The sequence below is a fragment of the Lotus japonicus genome, chromosome 1 (assembly GCF_012489685.1).
Source record: "Lotus japonicus ecotype B-129 chromosome 1, LjGifu_v1.2".
NCBI classification, from domain to species: Eukaryota; Viridiplantae; Streptophyta; class Magnoliopsida; order Fabales; family Fabaceae; genus Lotus; species Lotus japonicus.
In genome coordinates this window covers 23,435,844-23,461,104 of record NC_080041.1, presented here as the reverse complement: position 1 = coordinate 23,461,104, position 25,261 = coordinate 23,435,844, and the positions used below count along the sequence as shown (strand labels likewise).

At 38.3% G+C, this 25,261-nt stretch overlaps 2 protein-coding genes across 2 annotated transcripts; both read left to right on the top strand.

Moving 5' to 3' along the window:
* Window positions 1-16,558: 16,558 nt before the first annotated feature.
* On the top strand, window positions 16,559-17,581 carry LOC130730423 (uncharacterized). The gene has a single exon (XM_057582432.1). It carries the CDS (start codon window positions 16,559-16,561, stop codon window positions 17,579-17,581), a length of 1,023 nt encoding a protein of 340 aa, XP_057438415.1.
* A 78-nt stretch (window positions 17,582-17,659) lies between these two features.
* On the top strand, window positions 17,660-20,683 carry LOC130730413 (uncharacterized). The gene is made up of 2 exons (XM_057582425.1): window positions 17,660-18,866; window positions 19,044-20,683. Exons 1-2 carry the CDS (start codon window positions 17,660-17,662, stop codon window positions 20,681-20,683), a joined length of 2,847 nt encoding a protein of 948 aa, XP_057438408.1.
* The last annotated feature ends 4,578 nt before the right edge of the window (window positions 20,684-25,261 follow it).

Below are 25,261 nucleotides of genomic sequence, written 5' to 3'. Positions count from 1 at the left end.
TTTAATTGCTAATCACACTCGGGAGTTGGGATGTGGTACCTTTACCAACAGGCGTAGTACCCATAGGGAGTAAATGGGTTTATAGAATAAAGAGAAAGCGGGATGGTAGAATACAAAGGTATTGTTAGAAGTCTCACATTGGCTAGAGATGTGGCCAAACAAGTGCTTATAAAGGGTAGAGCAACCCTCAACTCTTAGCTAGCTTTTGGGTTGAGTTAGGTCTCTCTAATTCTAATATGGTATTAGAGTCTATCCTAGATCCATTTGTTGTGGAGACCTCCCATATTTGGGTCACCCATTGATGTTAATTCTTAGACCTGATACAAGCTAGCCGAAAGTGGAAAAACTGTCCTCTCTCCTTTGTGCTTCTTCCTATACTCAAGCCTCAGATGATTATTCAGTTTTTATAAAGAGAAGAAGAGTTTCTCTTACTGTTTTGATGGTTTATGTTGATGATATAGTTCTTGTTGGAAATGATATGCAAGAGATTAATCCACTCAGAAAATCTACATCCACAGTTTGGAATAAAGGACTTGGGAACTCTGAAATTTTTACTTGGCCCAGTTACTTGGCCTAGAAGCAGCTCATTCATCTCAAGGAATTCCCCTCTGCCAGAAACAATATTGTTTGGATTTATTACAAGAGGCTGGAGTCTTAGGTTGCAAACCTGTGACTATTACAATTGATCCTAGTATCAAACTATATCATCAGGATTCAGGTCCTTCTTATCCTGACATTCTTCAATATAGGAGATTAATAGGTAAACTTTTGTACTTGACAACTACTTGACCTGATATTCAATATGCTGTCCAGCAATTGAGTCAATTTCTTGCTTCACCAACTGCTTCACCAACTATAACACATTTTCAGGCTGCACAAAGAGTGTTGCGTTATTTTTTCACCAGTGGTGAATTGCTAGTACTCGTGGCAAGTTTGGGAAGAAATCTATGATTTCTTCCAAGGTCAATCTCATGCGCAATCTACGCAGCTTCGAACAGAGTTGAAAACCATCAACAAGGGATCGCAATCCATTTGCGAGTATCTTTGGCGAATCAAAAGCATTGCCAACACCTTCATTTCGATGGATGATCATGTAAGTCATCGCGATCATCTTGAAGCTATCTTCGATGGTCTTCCTGGCCAATTTACCTCTCTGATGACGATTGTGTATAATCGCGAAACACCAGGCTCTGTTTCACAAGTTGAATCCATCGCGTTTCTGCATGAAGCGCGACTTGCCAAGAAGCGTCAGATAACTGATGTTTCTGCCTCTGCACTCTTGACTGTTGTGAATCCCACTTCAACCTCTAATGCACCTTCAGATAGTGTCTGGTGGTGGAATTACACAAGCTAACAATGCTTCTGTACCACCTGCTTTTAACGCGAATCATTTCGCGTCTGGTTCAGGACCTCCTAGTTCACAGCAAGAATATGATCCAAACAGAGGCTATAATACAGACTAACGCTCTCCCAGTGATTTTCACGGTGGTCATGGCGGTCATCGTGGAGGTCGTGGACTTGGTCACAACGTAAAGGATAATCCAAACTGATAGAAAAGCAATTTGCCCACAAATTCAAGAGTGTGCAAACTGATGGGGGTGGGGAGTTCAAACCTTTAACCTCTTATTTTACAACACAAGGATAATCCATAGAATAACTTGTCCTCACACTCACCATCAAAATGGTAGTGTTGAGAGGAAACACACGCACATTGTTGAAACAGGACTTGCATTACTCTCTCATGCTAATATTCCCATTCATTCCTGGGATCATGCATTCTTAACAACCACTTATATTAATAGAATGCCTATTGCTACTTTACATGGTCATAGTGTTGGTTTCTAACAAATAAGGATTTGATCCTAACCACATGCTTTCTACCCATATAGAAAACAGGAGCATAATCCTAAACCACACTTGATTAACCCATACCCGAATTCAAGATGAAACACATAAAGCGGATGCGTACCTGAATGAGTCATGGAAACCGTTGAAGGATTTGGGGTTGTGATCTTCCAATTGTAGATCACCCTTAGGGTTTCCTGATGTTCTCCTCTGATGGGGATGAAGAGAAACTTTTCACGTTTATTACGTTATTGTGTCTACAATTGGGGACCATAACCCTATAAGTAACTGCATCAGTTACAATTCTGTTTTCAATATTTCTAATTTGGCCCCTCATCAAATTAGAATATTGCCTTATGGTATCCGCACAATACCTTTTCATAACACATATGCCCTTAGCCATAAGATCAATATTAAATAGACCACTTTAGTTTTGGCTAATTAAATAATGGCCCTAACACAATTAAAAGTTACATTTGTGACCCAAAATTCTAACAATCTCCCACTGGTCACATATGTAACTCTACACATGTGTTAGACTTTATGAGCTCAAAAAATGCCATTATATACCTTAAGCATATCCAAATAATCTCGTCCATTAGTCATGCCAGTGCATAGAACCAAAGTGATTTTCGTTATATCAATCATAACTAAACCCATCAATGATTACTAGTACTGACATAACTAAATGACATAGATTCATTATGAAATGTGCAGCATGAAAATCACAAGAAGGTGGCCTGTACTTGTCAATTTTCAACTGATCCTACTTTACTTTAGTGAGATCATTCAATAACCTTATTGTACAAAGCATAAATAACAGAATATCAAACTTTATAATTAACCAAAAAATATCCAAATACTAGAGTATGCATGCATAATACCAAACATAGAACACAAAATTTATATATGAGTAACTCCCACTAAACTAAGCATTCCTCACACTGCAAAACACGCATGTGAGCAGTGTGCTCATGAAAGACCTTGGGCGGAAGACCTTTTGTAAGAGGATCCGCTATCATGGAGTTTGTCCCTATGTGTTCTATAGAAATCTGTCCACTTTGTACCCTTTCCTTAACAACTAGGAACTTGATGTCAATATGTTTTGACTTGGTCGAGCTCCTATTATTGTTGGAAAATAAGACGGCTGATTTGTTGTCACAGTATAACTTAAGCGGTCTTTCAATTCCTTCCACAATTCGCAGCCCAGTGACAAGATTCCTCAGCCAAATCCCATGGTTAGATGCCTCAAAACATGCTACAAATTCTGCTGCCATGGTGGATGAAGCTATGAGAGTTTGCTTGGCACTACGCCAAGAAACTGCACCACCAGCCAACATGTAGATATAGCCTGAAGTGGATCTCTTACTATCTTGGCATCCAGCAAAATCAGAGTCAGAATATCCAATGATCTCCAATTGGTCTGACCTCCTATATGTGAGCATATAATCTTTTGTTCTCTGTAAATACCTCATAACCCTTTTGGCTGCTTTCCAATGATCCATTCCTGGATTGCTCAAATATCTGCCTAACATCCCAACTATGAACGCTATATCTGGACGCGTACAAACTTGGGCATACATAAGACTCCCTACAGCTGATGCATAAGGAATCTTTTGCATTTCCTGAATTTCTAAGTTTCCTTTTGGGCATTGACTGAGACTAAATTTGTCTCCCTTAGCAACTGGAGTATCCCCTGATGTACAATTCTGCATGCCAAACCTTTTAAGTACCTTTTCGATATAGCTCTTTTGTGACAATCCCAGAATACCCCGAGATCGGTCTCGGTGTATCTGAATTCCTAATACAAAGGAAGCGTCACCAAGATCTTTCATTTCAAATTCTCTTGATAGAAATCTCTTGGTTTCGTGCAACATGCCTATATCATTAGTGGCAAGCAGTATGTCATCAACATACAGAACCAGGAAAATATATTTGCTCCCACTGAATTTGTGATACACACAATCTTCAACAACATTCACCTCAAAACCGAATGAGAGAATTATTTCATGAAATTTGTGGTACCACTGACGAGATGCCTGCTTTAGTCCATAAATGGATTTTGTCAATTTGCAAACCGTATTCTTTGGGTCTCCTGACACAAAGTTTTCTGGTTGCACCATATAGATTGTCTCATCAATGTTTCCATTGAGAAACGCTGTCTTGACATCCATTTGATGGAGTTCCAAATCATAATGTGCAACAAGAGCCATGATTGTCCTAAAAGAGTCTTTCGATGAAACCGGAGAGAAAGTCTCTTTAAAGTCAATCCCTTCCTTTTGAGTATAACCCTTAGCCACAAGACGAGCCTTATACCTCTCCACATTACCATTAGAATCCCGCTTGGTCTTAAATATCCATTTGCAACCAATGGGTCTCACACCTTCCGGTAATGGGACAAGTTCCCAAACCTTATTGTCTTGCATGGACTTATACTCTTCCTTCATTGCTTCAATCCACTTTTCAGAGTTGGAATCCTGCATGGCTTGCTGGAAGTTGATTGGATCAGCTTCCATCATACCATTATTTTCCTCATGTTCTTGGAGAAAGACTATGTAATCATCTGGAATAGCATTTCTCTTTTCTCTAGTGGATCTCCGCAAAGGTATTGGTTCTTGTAACACTTGTTCTTGAGGATCTTGAGTTTGTTCTTCATGAACCACCATATCATCTTGAGTAGGAGGAGATTCAACAACAATGTCTTGTAGAGGTTCCGTACTTGCTTCATCAGAAGCAACTGTATGAATCAGTTTTTGGAATTGTTACTGACTCTTCCTCTAAAGCAAAGTCCCTAATCTTGTTCTCCCCTCCAAACTCAATTTCCTCAAAGAACATGGCTGTTCCCGTCTCAAAAATTGTCTTTAATTTGGGATCATAAAATTTATAGCCCCTGGATCTTTCAGAATAACCAATAAAGTAGCTGCTCACTGTTCGGGATTCCAATTTCTTTTCATTTGGCCTATAAGGCCTTGCCTCAGCTGGACATCCCCATACATGAAAATGTTTCAAACTAGGCTTTCGCCCAGTCCAAAGCTCATAAGGTGTTTTGGCAGCTGCTTTAGTTGGCACTCTATTTAGAATGTAAGCTGCAGTCTTTAGTGCCTCTCCCCAGAGTGACTCTGGCAAAGTAGAATGACAAATCATACTCCTTACCATATCCTTAAGAGTCCGGTTTCGTCTTTCAGCCACACCATTCATGCTAGGTGACCCTGGCATGGTGTACTGTGGGACGATTCCGCATTCCTCTAGGTATTTGGCAAAAGGCCCTGGACGTTGTTCACCTGAACCATCATATCTACCGTAATATTCACCACCACGGTCAGATTTGATACTCTTAATTCTTTTGTTGAGTTGGTTCTCAACTTCAGCCTTAAATGATTTGAACACATCCAATGATTGAGACTTTTCATGTATAAGAAATAAGTATGCATATCTCGAATAATCATCTATGAATGATATAAAATATTGTTGACCATTCCAAGAAGGTGTTGGAAATGGTCCACAAATATCCGTATGTATCAATTCCAAGACGCCTGTAGCTCTATATGCACCAAATTTCTTTGTTTTGGTCTGTTTACCTTTAACGCATTCAACACAAACATCAAAGTTTGTGAAGTCAATGGAATCCAAAATTCCATCTGACACTAGCCGCTCAACTCTATTTTTAGAGATGTGACCTAGGCGCTTGTGCCATAATGCTCCTGAATCGTTATTATCAATTTTACGCTTAGTACCACGTGATTCCACATTCAGGGATTCACTATAGGTGGCTACAGTGCTCAGCAAATACATATTATCATATCCAATAAGTGAACCGGTTCCAACAATATTTGAATTAAAAGACAACTCGGCTTTACTGTTTCCAAATGAACATGAATAACCTGATTTGTCCAAATTAGAAACTGAAATTAAATTCCGTCTAAATGACGGTACCACAAAAGTGTCTTTCAAATCCAAATAAAATCCAGTACACAATAATAATCTAAAATGCCCTATAGCTTCCACCTCCACCGTCTTGCCATCTCCAACATAGATGTATCTTTCAACATCATTTGGCTTCCGGTAGCTTAGGCAACCCTGCATTGAAACACTGATGTTAGTAGTTGCACCAGAGTCTAACCACCAAGTGTTTCTAGGTACTGAAGCTAAATTGACCTCAGAACAGACCAAAGCAAAAAATGTACCTTTCCTTGCACGCCAAGCGTGATATTTAGTACATTTCTTTTTCATATGCCCAGACACATTGCAAAAGTAACAGGTATCATCCTCTTTCTGTTTCTTTTGTGCTGGAGCATCTGCAGCTTCATTCTTGGGCTCAACAGTTTTCTTTCTTTTGCCCTTGTCTTTAGAGGTGCTAACAAAATGAGCACTTTCTTTCCTTTCTTGCTTCAACCTTTCCTCTTCTTGCACACAAAATGAAATGAGCTCGTTAAGAGACCATTTCTCCTTTTGACAGTTATAAGATATCTTAAACTGACTGAATTGTGCAGGAAGAGAAAGCAATACTAAATGAATGAGCAAGTCATCCGACAGCTCAAGCTTTAGCGCCTTAAGTTTTGAAGCAATATTTGACATGCCCATAATGTATTCCCTTATATTTCCTTTGCCCTGATATTTCATGGAAATCAAGTTCTGAAGAAGAGTACTTGTTTCCGCCTTATCGCTTTTTGCAAAGCGCTTTTCGATTTCAGCAAGGAAATCTTTGGCACCTTTTATCTCTTCCGAGATAGTACCCCTAAAGACCTCAGGAATGCCGCGCTTAATGATCATAAGACTCATGCGATTGGAGCGATCCCACTTCTCATAATCTTTCCTCTGTTCAGAGGTACTAGATTCCGTAGGTTTCTCCACCCTTAGTGCAAGGTCAAGATCCATGCAGCCAAGAACAATTTCCATGTTCTCTTTCCAATCCTTAAAATTTGTTCCATCAAGGATCGGAACCGAATTCAGATTAGCAGATATCGAACCGATAGTAGCTGAAAATAGAACAAAAACAAATGCTATAAATATACTCACATTAAGAAAAATTGAATCATCAATACGTTCAAATAATGGCATAACCCATCTCAAGATACCTAGTGCACCATCAATATCATGTCTTTTGACAGTAATACTAATTGCTAGTGGTACTCTTGTTGTAATGATCAAACATTGATAATAAATCATGTCAAATAACAAACCCTTCTTTGGATTGATTTATCATTCACATGTAAACCCTTAAAATTATCACATGTTTATCATCACAGGTGTGTATGAAATCCGGCCAAGCATTAACTTTTCCTTTGGGGTCCATTAATACTCGCATGGATAAACATACACACTCACAAACTTTTAATATTTCTTATGAGTAATCTCCATAAAAAGAGGTCACTTTTGTGACTTTCTTATTTTAATTGACTCATTTAAAATATTAAATAATTGTATAAAAATACAAACCATAGCCAAAATTTGAACACTGGAAATTTTACTTTTCTTTAGCATAATTCATTCTTAACAAAAGAATCATGGCATGTATTTCAATCGTTCGTTTCTAAATTGCAAACAAAATTTGCAGCTTAAATCATATACTGTGTGAACATAAAAAAACAAATTGCAGAAACCGAAACTGAATAGTATGAATATATATATATGAAATTGAAATTTATAATTCACTAAAAAACCCAGTATTCATATTCATTCATAAACGAAATTGAATATTGGAACCCAATACATGGTGACAAAACTGAATATATCAAGATAAAAAATTATACTTACTTCAGTAACTAATTTCTTGCTTAATCTCAATTTCAATTTCAAACTTGATTTGTTATTCTACAATTATATATATGAATATAATCGATTGAGCGAATTTGCATTTCTCATGTCTGCAAGCAACTTGTTTAATATACTGAACACCGCAATTGAAAATTAAGCCATGTTATGCGTCTTTTTCATACTCAGTGGGGAATGACCCAATCCTTCAATAACGAAAGATGTGATGACCCATGAAAAACGTGAATCCACGATTTCTAATATATAAAAAACCGAAACCGTAACCATGAATTAATAACCAAAATTAGAACCCTAATCTCAAAAAAATTTCCCAATTTCATACATGAATCAAGTATGGGTGGCTCTGATACCACTTGTAGGTTTCTAACAAATAAGGATTTGATCCTAACCACATGCTTTCTACCCATATAGAAAACAGGAGCATAATCCTAAACCACACTTGATTAACCCATACCCGAATTCAAGATGAAACACATAAAGCGGATGCGTACCTGAATGAGCCATGGAAACCGTTGAAGGATTTGGGGTTGTGATCTTCCAATTGTAGATCACCCTTAGGTTTCCTGATGTTCTCCTCTGATGGGGATGAAGAGAAACTTTTCACGTTTATTACGTTATTGTGTCTACAATTGGGGACCATAACCCTATAAGTAACTGCATCAGTTACAATTCTGTTTTCAATATTTCTAATTTGGCCCCTCATCAAATTAAAATATTGCCTTATGGTATCCGCACAATACCTTTTCATAACACATATGCCCTTAGCCATAAGATCAATATTAAATAGACCACTTTAGTTTTGGCTAATTAAATAATGGCCCTAACACAATTAAAAGTTACATTTGTGACCCAAAATTCTAACACATAGTCCTTATACTAAATTGTATGGTAAAACTCCTAACTATAAGAGTCTCATGGTCTTTCGTTCAGCATGCTTTCCCTTCCTTAGGCCTTATAACTCCTAGAAGTTGTCTCTCCAGCCCATGGAATGTGTTTTCTAAGGATATTCTTCCAATCATAAGCGGGTTAGATATGGAATGTTAACCAGACCATTATTAATATTGTGTGGAATGTGGCGTTGCAATGGGAGGGGAGAGAGAGGTGGGGTGGGGAAGGGGAAGGATCAAATAATACCAACTATCTCAAAAGAGGCGGAACATAGTTATGGCACGGGAGGGCCTTGGCCTCCCCCACCAAAAAAATTAGCTTATATATACCATATATAAATAATATACTACCTAACTCCATTCAACGGTTTTTAATTTTTGTAAACTTCTATCTACTCATCCCTCTCATGCTTTGCTTCACACAACTTACTTCTCCTTTGTTACAGTAAGAGCCTAGTAAAAATTAAGACAAGATCTACATGTTTTTTATCTGTTCAATATAACTCTTGTTAATTTCAATTTTATCCTATGAATTTTAGTGAGCAGGAGAAGATTGATTTAACATTTTAACTTAAAGATTTCATCATTGATACTCATTAAGAATTAAACTTGAAGAACTTGTCAACTATTCAAGAATTGTGTCCATATTTGCCAGCAACGAAAAAATTAGAAGTTTGTTACTTGATTAGTAGATTACTTTTTCTTATCATTACTCTTCTAGTTTCTACAACTACAATACATCTGAAAGATCTTTTTCAGCAATGAAAATAATCAAGATTAGGTTGAGAAACAAATTTGAAGCTAATTTTCTAGCCGGCATGATAGTTCACATTGAAAGGAAGGTCACAATAAGTTTCAATTCTAACTCACTTATTGATGATTTCAAGTCACTGAAAAGGGCAAAGCGGAACTTTAATTGAAGGCCACTTTCAATATTTAATCCAATATTATTGTCAAACAACCACTTAATCCCAAAAGCTTAAGCTGTTGGGTAAGGGTCACTTTAATGGTTTTATATTATATTCTAACACGCCCCCTCACGTAAGAGCCCTTTGGGCTTGAAGCGTGGATAACTGCACAGGCCCACCTACCATGTGCTTAATTAAATTCCACTTTTTAATTAGAAAGTGAGGGGAGCAAGGATCGAACTCTAGACCTCTTGGCCATAGAGGCTCTGATACCATGTCAAACAACCACTTAATCCCAAAAGCTTAAGCTGTTGGGTAAGGGTCACTTTAATGGTTTTATATTATATTCTAACAAACTTGAAAGTAGGAGAAATTGTATTATTACTTCTTAATCAGAATACAAAGGGTAATTACATTATATAGAAGAAGACTAATCCTAAATAAGGAAATAACTAATTATGTACACAATCTCCTAATAAGAGAATAAATCTCCTAATACTGAATATAATCTTCTAATAATAATTCTTATATTAATTCCTTATTTACAACACCCCCCCTCAAGCTGGTGAATGAATATCTATCATTCCCAGCTTGCAAGTAAGCTCTCGAAACCGCTCCAAGGGAAGTCCTTTGGTGAGCACATCAGCCAACTGAAGTCCTGAGGGGACATACTGTGTAGATATTAGACCACTATCCAATTTCTCTTTGATGAAGTGCCGGTCTATCTCTATGTGCTTTGTTCTGTCGTGTTGGACTGGATTATGAGCAATACTAATGGCAGATTTATTATCACAGAAGAGTCTCATGGGAGCTTCATACTTTATTTTCAAATCATCCAGTATGATCTTCATCCACAACAGTTCACAAACTCCTTGAGCCATGGCTCTAAACTCTGCCTCTGCGCTTGATCTGGCAACTACATTCTGCTTCTTGCTCCTCCATGTAACTAAATTTCCACCCAAGAACATACAATATCCTGTAGTGGATCTCCTGTCAACAATTGACCCTGCATAATCTGCATCAGTATAAACCTCCATAGACAACTGCTCACTCTTCTTGAACAACAGACCTCTCCCTGGACTTGTCTTCAGATACTGCAAGATTCTATCCACAGCCTGTAAGTGTCTCTCCTGTGGGTCATGCATGAATTGACTGACAACACTAACAGGATAAGCTATGTCAGGCCTAGTGTGAGATAGATAAATGAGCTTCCCCACAAGTCTCTGATATTGAGCCTTATCAACCCTAAGGTCCTCCTCACTACTTCCAATCTTGTGGTTTTGCTCTATAGGCACTCCAATGGGCTTACAACCCAATTTACCAGTCTCTTTGAGAAGATCAAGGACATACTTTCTTTGAGATATGAAAATCACTTGCTTCGAGTATGCCACCTCCATACCTAGGAAATATTTCAGTTTTCCAAGATCCTTCATTTCAAATTGGGCTGCCAACTGTTTCCTCAGATTCTGCTTCTCAAGTTCATCATTACCTGCAATGATCATATCGTCTACATAGACTAACAGAAGAGTGAGTTTACCATTTTGAGTATGTTTGATAAAGAGGGTATGATCACCTTGGCTTTGTTTATAACCCAGAGACACCATAGCATTAGTGAATCTCCCAAACCAAGCTCGAGGTGACTGTTTGAGCCCATATAGGGCCTTCTTCAGTTTGCACACCTTATTTCTTCCTGAAGTAGGGTCATACCCCGGTGGAATCTCCATATACACCTCTTCCTCCAAATCTCCATGCAAGAAAGCATTTTTAACATCAAACTGTTGCAACTCCCAATCAAAATGAGCTGCTAAGGAAAGAATGATCCTTACAGTGTTCATTTTTGCTACCGGAGCAAATGTCTCTTCATAATCAATTCCATAGGTCTGGGTGTATCCCTTTGCAACTAGCCTCGCCTTATACCTGTCAAGTGTGCCATCAGATCGGTACTTCACGGTATAAATCCACCTGCAACCTACTGTCCTCTTGTCATTTGGCTTCTCAACAATCTCCCAAGTTCCATTTTTGTCCAGTGCATGCATCTCTTCATTCATGGCTTGAATCCAGTTCTTATCTTTTAATGCTTCTTGTACTGATGTAGGGACTCTAATAGAGTCAATAGCTGAAATAAAACTCTGATGCTGCACAGAAAGATTTTGAGTAGACACAAACTGGGATATAGGGTACTTGGCACAAGAACGTTTTCCTTTTCGTAAGGCAATAGGTAAGTCATCAAGGTTATGCTCATAGGAATTACTAGGCTCAGGGTTCGCAACACTTACCTCAGGATCAGACGATTGGACTTGTTGTTGGATCAGGACGGGTTTTACTGTCCGCTGGTACTTTATCCTGAACCTGTCAACATTATTCTGATCTGGTACTACTTCAGAACCATTGTCATCATTCTCATCTGGTACTAGTTCAGGACCATTGTCATCATTCTGATTTGGTACTAGTTCAGGACCATTGTCATCATCATCACTGTCCTCAGTGATAGGAATAGAGGAAGGCATCAAGGGATCCTGTAGAAGAGGAATAACAGACAATTCTGGAGACTCAACTTCCTGAGTATTCCCCCCCTGAAGCTGAGGATTGGGATAAAAAGACTCTGATTCTTGAAAAGTAACATCCATGGATATATAGACACGACGACTAGGAGGATGATAACACTTGTAGCCCTTTTTATCTGAGGCATATCCTATAAAGATGCACTTAATAGCCCGAGGATCTAACTTACCCCGATGATGACCGTGAACATGGACAAAGGCGGAACAACCAAATACACGACTTTGAAGACCTGACTTAATGGGCACAGACGGAAAGAAGCTAGTCATAACCTGCACAGGACTAACATTAGATAAAACCCTAGAAGGTAACCTATTAATTAAATAAGCAGCAGTCAAGACAGCTTCCCCCCAATAAAACTTAGGAACATTCATTTGAAAGAGTAAAGCTCGAGTGATTTCAAGAAGATGACGATTTTTCCTTTCAGCAACCCCATTTTGTTGTGGGGTGTCAACACAAGTCAACTCATGAACCACACCATTTTTTGTAAGAAATTCAGAAAAATTCTTGTTAACATACTCTTTCCCATTGTCTGACCTTAACCTCTTAATAGGTTTCCCAAACTGTGTTCTAATCATGTGGAAAAAGTTAACAAATAATTGAAACACCTCAGACTTATCTTTCATAAGAAAAACCCATGTAATCCGAGTACAATCATCAATAAAAGTAACAAACCATTTTGCACCAGAAACATTAGAAATGGACGAAGGTCCCCACACATCAGAGTGAACAAGATCAAAAGGTTGAGCACATTTATTATTACTAGGAAGAAAAGTTGAACGATGATGCTTAGAAAACTGACAAACATCACAATGAAAAGATTCGACTGACACTTTTGAAAATAAATGAGGAAACATGGTCCTTAGAATACTAAAAGGAGGATGCCCAAGACGCTTGTGTCGCAACCATATTTGAGAAGTATTCCAGGACTCTGAACTCGTCTGATGACACTTGCTTTCCTCGTGCCGCAGACAGTATAACCCGTCATGTTCCTTAGCAATCCCAATTATCTGTCCCGTGGCAAGATCCTGAAAAACACCATGTGAGTGGAAAAAGGTTACAGCACAGTTCAAGTCTCGAGTGAGTTTATGGATGGACAAAAGATTGTTAGAAAGCTTTGGGACATGAAGCACATGCTTTAAGGGAAGAGATGGACTAAGGTGAATGTTACCACATCCCGTAATCTGGTTTTGGGATCCATTAGCAACAGTGATATAGTGTTTTTCAGGGTAAGTGGAATAAGAAGATAAATGTGAGGGGTGAGGTGTCATATGATCTGTAGCACCAGAGTCAATAATCCAGCCATTTTCAGTACTCAAAGCATTAAGAGATAAGAAGGTAGAACTCTTACCAGTCATTGTGAGAGAACAAGAACCAGAGGGCTTACTCAATGAGTCCATAAAAGCTCTCAGACGCTCCAATTCTGCTTTGCTAAGGCTAGGGACATCTTCTACTGGTGGTACAGGTGGGACTTCACCATCATTTTCCATGTCAGAAGTTGTGTGATTTGCACGCCTCTGCGGAGCACCTTTGGACCCCCTCATACGTCTAAGGACGTTTTCCCTTCCATAAAGTTTGAAACAGTACTCTTTGGTGTGACCAGACCTCTTACAATAAGTGCAACGATCATCACGGTTGAAGAGATCATCACGGTTGAAGCGATCATCACGGTTGGGGCGATCATCACGGTTAGGGTGTCCGGAAGAGGTGGATCCTTTTATGGGACCCTTTCCAGAGGCTAAGGCTGAACCATCAACCGATTTGTCTTCCACCATCACTGTCCTCCTAGTTTCTTCACCACGAACTATAAAGAACACCTCTGAGAGAGAAGGGAGTTGCTCTTTACCCAAAACTTGGACCCGAATCGGATCAAATTCAGAGTTAAGCCCAGAGAGAAACTTAAAGATTCGCGCTTTTTCAATAAATTTATTCAATGTTGTGGAGTCAGCATCACACTTCATCTTCAGATTTTGATACTGATCTAATTCAATCCATAGACCATTCAAGGTCCCATAGTAATCTGTCACGGAGAGAGTTCCTTGCTTAGAATTGAAAACTTTATTTTCCAATTCATAACAAGCTGAGAGATCTTGTTTCTTAGAATATGCCTGGGCCAGATTATTCCAAATCTCCTTAGCAGTAGGGAAAAACATATAATTCCGGCTAATTTCCGGAATCATGGAGTACCAAAACCAGGTCATAATAAGAGAATTCTCTTCACGCCATGTGTCATATTGTGGATCAGTTTCAGCAGGGGCTTTTTCTTCAATATAACTGATTTTCTTGCGACTTATGAGAGTGTGACGGATGAGCTCAGACCATTGGAGGTAGTTGCGCCCATCCAAGCGAAAGGAACCTTGTAATACCGGGAGATCTTTGTGGGTCAAAGGTGGAAGAGAGACTTTCACTCCAGAAGTGAGTTTCTCCTTAGGTATGGGAATCTCGTCTCCAGACATACTGAGAGATGTTACTGTAGAAGGGAAACAAGAGGAAAAATAACAGAAACAGAGAAGATTGCACTCTCCTTGAATGGAAGAACCAAAGGCTTCTCAAGAAAAAACACCAACAAAGTGAGGAAACGACCCTCAGAACAAGACCAAAAGGCACGGGGAACCCTCTCTGTGCAATCGGAGTAACGAACAGAGGATGGCAGGCCGGTGATGAAGAACACAGGCCTCCAAACGGTATAAGCCAACAGTGGCAAAACAGGAAACGTTACCAGATAAAAGGGCCGTAATAAGACGCCTAGGGTTTTTTTCGCAGAAGCAGAACTCCCAAGATCGGGAGCTCTGATACCAACTTGAAAGTAGGAGAAATTGTATTATTACTTCTTAATCAGAATACAAAGGGTAATTACATTATATAGAAGAAGACTAATCCTAAATAAGGAAATAACTAATTATGTACACAATCTCCTAATAAGAGAATAAATCTCCTAATACTGAATATAATCTTCTAATAATAATTCTTATATTAATTCCTTATTTACAACAATTATGATTAATTTTATGTTAATATTGAACTTAAATTTTAAATTAAATATATAACATGATATAATATATTTAGCTCATGCATCAAAATCTTAATTTTGGCCCTTCCAAATATGATTTTCTAGTTCCGCCACTGGGGAAGTGGGGTGGGGAAGGGGAAGGATCAAATAACCAACTATCTCAAAAGATTATGTAAGGTCAGATGTATAATTTTATGTTATTATTTTTAACACGTCCTTTCATGCAAAAACCTTTTTGAGCTTGCTCATTTGTACTTGAAGTGTGGAGAATACACAACTTAGCTGTCATGTGCTATAATTCAACTTTTTATTAAAAGAATTGGGGGTGGCAATGATCAAACTCTAGTCGCTTGATCATAGAGGCTCTAATTCCATATCAAGAACCAACTATCTTTGGTTATTTGACATGGTATCAGTATCTCTATGACCAAGCGACCTAGAGCTCGATTATTGTCACCACCAATTCTTCTAACAAAAATTTGAGTATTAACACATCGTAGGTGAGTTTGTACATTGATTGTGCACAATTCAAGCCTAAACGAGCCCTTGTTGAGGAGGTGTGTTAGAAATAATAATATAAAAGCAGTCATGTAGACCTTACCTATCAATTTTAATTAACTTTTAGGATTATTAGTTCTTGACTGGGAGAGAAAGTTGTGGAAGATTTTGGTAAAGTGGAGGGAGGATGTGGAGGTCGGGTAGTGGTTGTGGTAAAGGTTGAGTGGTGTCTAGAAGGAGAGGGGCAAAGGTAGAGGGAGAAGGGTGAAGAGAAGGATAAAAAACGCTTAGAAAGAATTTTGTATAGTTAAAACTTATGTGAAAAATTCTAGCTCGGATTGCCACATGGGCTAATGAGTGAAAGAAAATGTGAAACATGTGTAATGACATTACAAAAACTTTTTAAAACAAAAAAAAATTATATGAACAAAAAAACTATGATTTTTTTTTCTATTTACCTTTTAAAATTTAAGTGTATAAGTTAGAGATTAAAATCATATTTAACCCATGTTTAAATTTTCTAGAGCTGGAGTTCAAAAAAATAAATTTTCTAGAGCTGTAAAGAAAGCTATGCCGCATCAAGTACGTGGTGCAGCACCATATGCGGGACTAAGGGATGATGATTAGAATGTTGAGATTGAGCAGCCGGGACGTCGGCAGGGTCAGGGCCGTGAGCATGAAGGTGTCAGACCAGCTGGGAGTTATACAAAGAGCAACACAGAGAAGAGAAAAGCTGTTGGGAAAGATTTCAGCGGTTATGAGGATAACTTGGATGATGAGTTTGACATTGAGGCCGATGGAGATGGGAATGATGAGTCGTCTTCTAAGAATGTCCCCAAAACACAGTTGAAGGAACCAAAAGAGCAGCAACGGGGAGGCATTGATACCTCTAGAAAGGACCGACCAGCAACCAGCTCACAGTACACGGGCGGTGATGGGAATGTCCATAGAAAGCGGTCAGGAGTCTCTTCTTCAGCCCCTGATCGGACCAACACCGGATACACTCCACCTTTGAAGAAACAAAATTCTGATATTGGATTGGGATTGGCAGATGCTGCTGGGCAGCACCGCCCACATCAATGAGGATTTTAGCTTGGAACTGCCGAGGGCTTGGGAACCCGGGGGCAGTTCAAGCCGTGAAACTGCTTATTTCTTCAGAAGTTCCCGACGTGGTTTTCCTTTCGGAGACTCGTAAATCAGTTACGAAGATGTTTTCTATGAGGCGCTCTCTTGGCCTCCCTAATTTATTTCCTATTGGTTGTGCAGGTAATGGTAGATCACGATCAGGAGGAGTTTGTTTACTGTGGAATGATGATACTAATGTGAAGATAACCCATGGGTCCTTAAATCATATTCTTTGTATGGCGAAGCACTTTCAATCCCGAAGTCAGATGCATATTCTTGCAATATATGGGTTCTCAGAGGCGCAGCATAAGTTGCGCACTTGGGAACTAATTCAGAGGCTGAAGCCACCTGATACTACGCCTTGGGTGTGTGTTTGGGATTTTAATGATGTCTTAAGTCCTTCAGACAAGCTGGGTGGTGACCCAGTTAATGTGGCCCATTTACAGTTAATTGATCAGGCGCTACAGGATTGTGGCCTTCAGGATGTTGGGTATTCAGGTTACCAATTCACTTGGTCTAATAAGAGAAGTATTCCTAATTTGATTGAGGAGCGCTTGGATTATGCTCTGATGAATGATAGTTGGAAGGCCCTGTGGCCTGTTATGGAGGTGTTTCACTTAACCCGTCTCAGTTCAGATCATAACCCTATCTTGGTGTCGTGTGGATCCACTAAGCGGGAAGTTTTCAGAAAGCAGAAGAGATTGTTTAGGTTTGAAGAGGTACGACTTCATGACAGTGAGGAGTGTGCAGAGATAGTGGCCGAGGTATGGTCGAATGGTTTTCAGGATGTAAACAGTAAGATAACAAATGTGGGGAAATCTCTTCAGCTGTGGGGGCGTTTGAAGTTTGGTGCCATTCCCAAGAAGGTTTCAGATTTGAAAGTGAAGCTTCAGAACCTGCAAAGGAGTACCCAAACAGATGAGGTGGTGGCAGCTATTAGGAGTACAGAGGCTGAGTTAGAATCTTTATTGAAGTAGGAGGAGGTCTTGTGGTGTCAGCGATCCAAGGCATCTTGGCTTAAACATGGAGATCGTAACGCAAATTTTTTTCACCAGATGGCCACTCAGAGAAGGAAGAGAAATAGAATTGAAGAGCTGTTTGATGATGGCGGCAGGAAGTGGGTGGATGACAGGAATATAGCAAGAGTGCTTATCGATTACTTTGCTACTCTATTTAGCTCATCCAACCCGACGGATATCGAGACCGCCACTTCTTTTGTGGCTGGCCGTATTTCTGAGGGCCATTTGGCCATTCTTAATGATCCTTTTACTCAAGAAGAGCTTGAGGAGGCGGTCTTTAATATGAACCCCTCCAAAGCTCCGGGCCTTGATGGCCTCCCTGCTTTATTTTTTAAGAAATTTTGGCACATAATTGGAGATGATATTTCCAACTTTTGCCTTGAGGTCTTGCATGGCAGAGTCTCCCCAGGTACTATCAATAAAACCCTGCTTGTTTTGATTCCAAAGGTTAAAAAATCTGTCCATGCAACACAGTTTAGGCTTATTAACCTTTGCAACGTGCTTTTTAAATTTATTACAAAAACTATTGCAAATAGGCTTAAGTTGGTGCTACCTGATATTATTGTTGGTCCTCAAAGTGCATTTGTTCCTGGTAGGCTTATAACATATAATGCCTTGGTGGCCTATGAGTGTTTTCATTTTATGAAGAAAAAGATGTCTGGTCGCAATGGCATGATGGCTCTCAAGCTTGACATGTCGAAAGCCTATGATAGGGTCGAATGGCCATTTCTTCGTAGTGTGCTTACGCAAATAGACTTTCCTTTAGCCTGGGTTGGTTTAATTATGGACTGTGTTACCTCAGTTCAATTCCAGGTGATGTTAAATGGAAGTCCTCAAAGGCCTTTTGATCCAGGTAGAGGCTTGAGGCAAGGAGACCCTCTATCTCCTTATTTATTTATCCTTTGTGGTGAAGTTTTTTCGGCCTTGATTCAGAAGGAGATAGAGGCCTCTACTTTGCATGGTATTAAAATTGCACGCCCTGCATCTATCCCTGTTATTTCACATCTTCTTTTTGCAGATGACAACATTGTTTTTGCCCGAGCAACGACGGAGGAAGCTTCCACAGTGATGAGGGTGCTTGCTTCCTACGAGCGGGTGTCTGGTCCGGTCATCAATTTTGACAAATCAATGTTATCTTGTAGCCGTAATGTGCTTAGTCCCCGTTTTAACGAGCTAAAGCCGCTTTTGGGTGTAAAGGTTGTGGATAGCTACGACAGATATTTGGGCATTCCTACCATCACTGGTAAGTCAAAACCCCAAATATTTCAATTTGTCAAGGAAAGAGTTTGAAAGAAACTAAAGGGCTGGAAGGAGCTTTCTCTATCTCGAGCGGGAAGAGAGGTGCTTATTAAGGCGGTTGCCCAGGCAATCACATCTTATATTATGTCTTGTTTTTTATTACTTGATGGCTTATATGCAGATATTGAGCGAATGATCAGTAAATTTTATTGGAGGGGGGACGCAGACCGTAGGAGTATTCATCGGCTAAAATGGGACTCCTTATGCAGGTCTAAGTTTGATGGAGGAATTGGTTTTAGGGACTTTAAAGCGTTCAATATGGCACTGGCTGGAGAGAATTGGTGGCGAATTTTTAAAAACCCAGACTCTCTGTTGGGTAGAGTTTTCAAAGCTGTGTATTTTCCTCAATCTTCTCTTTTTGCAGCTAAGAAACATGGGCGTCCAAGCTATGCGTGGACAAGCATTTTTCGTGCAAAATGGATTTTTGAGGAAGGTTCCCGGTGGCGAGTGGGCAATGGGCGGAGTATTGATTTGTGGGGGGATAAATGGCTCCCAAGTGGGGTCCCAACTGTGTTTAGACATGATTTAGCAACTGGTGCAAACTTGCGTACTGTTTCAAACTTATTTGTGGCTAACATGCAGGTTTGGAACAGGAATTTGGTGGAGTTAATGTTTTGGCCCCCGACGGCGCAGGAGATTTTACAGCTTCCTCTCCTTATGCAACCGTCTCTTGATGTCTTGTTTTGGCCGCATACTAGTGATGGCGGGTACACTACGAAGTCTGCTTATGGCTTCATTCGGCAACGAAGGATCCGAGAGGAGCCTTCTTCTTCATTGGGCCAGCAATCTCATGCAAGTTTTTGGAAAGCTTTGTGGTCCGTCGAAGCTCTACCTCGTTGTAAGGAGATGGCTTGGAGAGTGGCTAAGAAGATTATTTCTGTGAGACATGCTTTGCGGATTCGTGGGATGCAAGTGGAGGAGGAGTGCCCGTTTTGTTGCGCGAGCCCAGAAACTGTGGTTCACGTCCTCTTCATGTGCCTGATTGTGTCCAGATGGTGGTTCGCTTCTCCCATGTGTGTGCGCTTCCGTCATGGCGAGGAGCCTATGGATTTTCTGCAACAGTTTTTTGAGCACCATGACGATGAGTTGGGAGGGTTGTGCCTTAGGTTTCTTTATGTACTATGGGAGCTCCGTAGTGATGTTATCTACCAGCAGAAGCTACCAGATTTTTCAGGTATTATGGCACGGTTCAGCAGCCTTATTTCGCCAGTTGAGGATATGGCCTTGGATCGAGCTCCGGTGGAACAAAGGATCCTTGCTCGTGCTTCATGGACCAAACCGCATGGGGATATTATCAAGATTAACTTTGATGCTTCATGGGTGCTACAAGCAGTGACGAGCCTTGGTTTTATTGCCAGAAATAACGCAGCTGAGGTTATGGCAGCGACAGTAGCGTCTCCAGTGGATGCTCCCTCACCAGTTATTGCAGAAGCTTTAGCTTTCCGGTGGTCGCTCTCTTTGGCCAAAGACTTGGGGTTCCGGGAGGTGTGCCTTGAAACAGACTGTCTATATCTCTTTGAGACATGGCAGAAGTCTAAGCGTGGTGATTCCTATTTGTTTTCAATTCTTAATGATTGTAGAGACTTAGTCTCATCTTTTTCGCATTTTATTTTGTCTTTTGTTCGTCGAACCGACAATTCTGTAGCCGATCACTTGGCTAAGAACTCCTCAAAAATCCATAACTCTATTTGGATCGAGGAGGTGTCGTCAGAGTTGGAGTCTTTGATTCAAGTTGATGTACTAGCCTCTATGGCTTCTTGATTTCTTTAATGAATTATCCAGTTTCAAAAAAAAAAAAGTACGTGGTTCTATACTTGAATTGAATTGCCGCGAGAGAGAATACCCATATGGTTCAAAGAAAAAAATCAATCTTAGAAAATATTTTTTGTGATCTTACTTAATTAATAAGTCAGGTTGCTAAATTTTTGTTCCAAAATAATTAGATCAACTTTCAATTTGTGATTTACATGTAATTTAAGTTTATATATGAAAATTTAAATTTTTAGTAAATTAAATTTCATGCAACTTAGTTACATTGATGATTTATACTGGGACTCGATATATAATTTAAAACAAAATTTATTAATTTTTTTTTTGCAAGTGAGCTTATATCACGTTACATCACATTCTCTTATTTTTATCTCTTTTCTTCATATCATATCATATATATAATTAAGAGTTTAATGGATATGCACTGACAGTGTAAAATAGTTTTACACAGTCATCCAATCAAAGCATGCCACATAGGAGAGATAATTACATTTGACTTTAATTTTAATTAAAAGAATAAGATATTTTCTGATTTGACGGAATTCAATTGGATGTCTGTGTAAAACTATTTTACACTGTCAGTGCATATCCATTAAACTCTATAATTAACATCTCTCTTCCATTTCATACTCTCTTACGTTGTTATATGAGTGTTTAGACACCCAAACATTATTCATTTTAAATTGAGTTATCTTCTCATGGTCCTGAAACATTCCTTCCTTTACGACTCTTACTAGATTGAGTTGACTTGAGTTCACGCCGCAATTCCTTCTTCTTATTCTCATAAGCCTTAGCAGCATCTAGTTCATTTTTGAAAGTACCCAACCACAACCTGACCCTTCGAATCGGGTCTCGAATTTCTGCTGCGAAATTCCCAGATGACCTACGACGAACACCTTTGAATTTGCTGGTTTTTGGCTTCTTTCTCTTGCTGGAACAAGGGATGGGAACTACATCTACAACTTTTTCACAATCCAAATCCATATCCTGTTGTGGTGGTGGAGAATTTTCTGCACATGATTTGGTTGGAACCAAAATTTTCTCGAAGCTCTGCTTAGATCCATCGTCATTGACTTGTTTCATTGAAACTTTCTCTTTTCCTTTGCATTTCAGTCCACGTTTCGGAGTTTGGCCTTTCATGTTGACTCGAGTCAGGCAGCAAAATTTGACCAAGTACAAGGAGACAAAATCTGTAAATGGGGTGAAGAATAAAGATTAGTAGTTTTCAGGATACACAAAATCACACAAGTCAAAACTTAAATTAACCTTAATTCGAAGGAGTATCAAGAGAGGCACCGAAGCATTCAAACCCAATACATGTCCTGCTATGAAAGAGATAAAATGGAACTTATTAAGTGAAAATAAATTGTCAAGCCTAATCTAACCCTATCTCATGAACTCTGCAAGAACTAGGGTTTTGAACTACGGTCAACAATCAAAATTTCGGCCACAACTTAAAGGGATTTTACTCTTGTTTTTTCATCGCAACCTCAATTGTTACCGCATGAACCCGAATTAGTTAGAAAATTTGCAATGCATTCACAACCGCAACAAAAATTGAAAATCCTGTTAAGCACTGAATTACAAATATTAAGATGAACGTACATACTATTGTGATCTCAATTTCATGTAAAAGGTTTGAAAGAGTAATCTCTGACTCTAATCAAATGACAAGACAAATCAAATTCAAAATCTAGAATACTTACATGCGTTTTTCACTCTTCTGTTGTGGAAAAAGCCTTTGTTTATATAGTGGGAATAGGAAATCATGGGCACATAAACAAGTGTAATAAAAAATAATAAATAAATAATCATCATAAGTCTTCCACAATCCCACGTAATCAACAAGTCAAATATATTAATTGCTTAGTCTTTATTATTTTGCTCAGTATTAATATTCTTTTTTTTATGGAAAAGTATTAATATTCTTACTAATATAATAAATAATTAAAGATAATAATATTTCATATTTATATTAAGAGTAAAATACACTCACCCCCTCAAGGTTTGCCAGAATGACACTCCACCCCATTCTTTTTTTAAATCTACACTCCACCCCATTTTTTATAAAGGCAAAATTTAGTGACGAAAACAAATTCGTCACTAATAAAAAATAATTACTAATTAGTCAAAATTTAAATAAGTTTAATGCATATACACTATCATACATTAATTTATGAAAATAATTTTACTGAATTAAATTTAAAAAAACAATCCACTCTGTCTGTTAAGTCCACGTCCCATCTGTCTCCAAATCATATTTCTCACCACAAACGGTCACCACCAAGCCTTTGCTCCCTTTAACACGACGGCCACTGTCCCAGAATGTGAAACCCCATGACACCACCATGCATCAAAGTTTTGTTGCGACCTGAACCACAGAACATGAATCGCACATTCCCAAAGCTATATGTTCAACTACTTCTTGTGAACTTCACCCCCTTTAAGTTGCAAGCGAACACTCTGTTGGTTTAAGATGTCGTTGGATTTTGTTAAAAAAGGTGCTCCACCGCATCGTTGGGTTCTAATAACCTCCGATCCACTTCATATTTCTTAATTTTGTTTCTCTATTTTCTTCACCCATTTGTCTTGCTTTTTGGGTCTACAATCCAATTTTCAAAATTTGAGGTATAAAGAGATTATTTTGATTAAAATTGAATTATTACCAAATATGAAAACACAAGCATGTTTCCCTATGTTCGAGATATGGTTTGTAAACCGGTCGGGTGTGCTATTGCAGAATTTGCATTTTGAATTTATGGAGGAAGACCGCGATTGAGAGAATGAGGAGGACTGTGATGTTTTCATTTTTAAATTTATTGGATTATATTGAAAATATTTTTTGAAATAATTGATTTACAATTTAAATAATAACTAATTATTAATGAAGAATATTTTTCGTCACTAAATTTGCATCTATATAAAATGGGGTGGGGTGTAGATTTTAGACAAGAATGGGGTGGAATGTAATTCTAACAAACCTTGAGAGGGGTGAGTGTACTTTACTCTTATATTAATATTTTATGAGTAATTATTACTAATTCATATAAGAAGAAATTCATTATTTATTATTTTATTATATATTAATTATATTTTAATAAATATTATATATATATATATATATTAATAAGTATCATTAACTTTGTATTTTGATTCTTTAACAGAAATATCATCAATTCCTAATAAATTTTTTGTTTTTTTGAAAGTACAATACCTAATAATTTAAATTATATATGCTAATATATAAAGATACAAATTGATATAGAAAGTATTTTTGATAATTGTGTTTTATTGTATATAATTTTCTTGCGTTAATAATTAATTTACTATACACTATAATAAATTTTTATTTAATTTTCAATAAAATAATATGTGATAATTTAAGAATCTTTCAATATTTATGTAAAATCATTGTTAATTATTTTTTATTTAGTATTTTTAAGTAATTTTAGTTATATAATATTTTACTATTTGAGAATTTATTATATAGTAAAAATTTTTAGAAATAAATTTGCATGATAGTATAAAGGGCATTCATTTTTTTAATAACATAATAATTAATAATATTTATACTAATACTGTATTTTTATGTTAAAATATATTTAAAAACTTTTGGCAAGGATGTTGACTAACAAATAAAAATAATTTTCAAAAACTAACAATATTTAAAAATTTATAATAAATTGTATAAAATTAATTATATATAAAAAATAAAAATAATTTTTCCAACATCCTCAAACCATAATTCATCATCTTTGGCTTCATCCTCCTTCACCTCATCATTTGTTTCCTCCTCCTCCTCTTCCTCCTCCTCCTCCTCAGAATTATATGTTTTTACCGGCGTGGACGACATATCCTCAACAACACCATAGTCATGCACTTCCACATCCTTCTCAACCAGAATTACACAAGATGTACCCCCAACATCAACAAACATAGTAAAGTAGTGTAAGAGCGGATGATTTGTTGCACCCCGATTTCGGTGGCGTCACTTTAGTAACCAAAAGTAAACTTAATGCGGAAAACGTGAATATTTTTTTTTTGATAATAACTAAGACAAGACTGAATTAAATAAAACCCAAATGCGAAAAGTAATAAAACTAATATACAATATATAAACAGCCCCCGTTGTAGTAGTAACCTCGTCACGAGTAAACCTCCAGTGACGGTAATAGAAGAGTAGCGCCCGTAGGCAATATATACAAACCAAATGAAAAGGGTGAAGTGCCCGCAACACCATCCCTCAAAACTGAGAATCAGCTGACCCAATGGCCTGAAAATAAGACCTCCTAAGTCCAACCAACTCTCTGTGATCCCCGTAAGGAAACCACACAAAAAGCTATAGGCGGATCTACCCTGTCCCCTAAGTAACAAAAGAAGCAAGACTGTCAGAGCTAAAACTCTACTCCTACACTAATCCTAACTCGAGGAGCTCATACCAACACTCAGAACTATGTGCTAGCATGATCGTCGTCTGAATCAGAATCCAGAACGACCAAGTCTATCGACCCTATCCGTCCTCCCCTCGCTCCTGCAACGCCCTCCGATGCTGGACTCACGGGCTTAGGG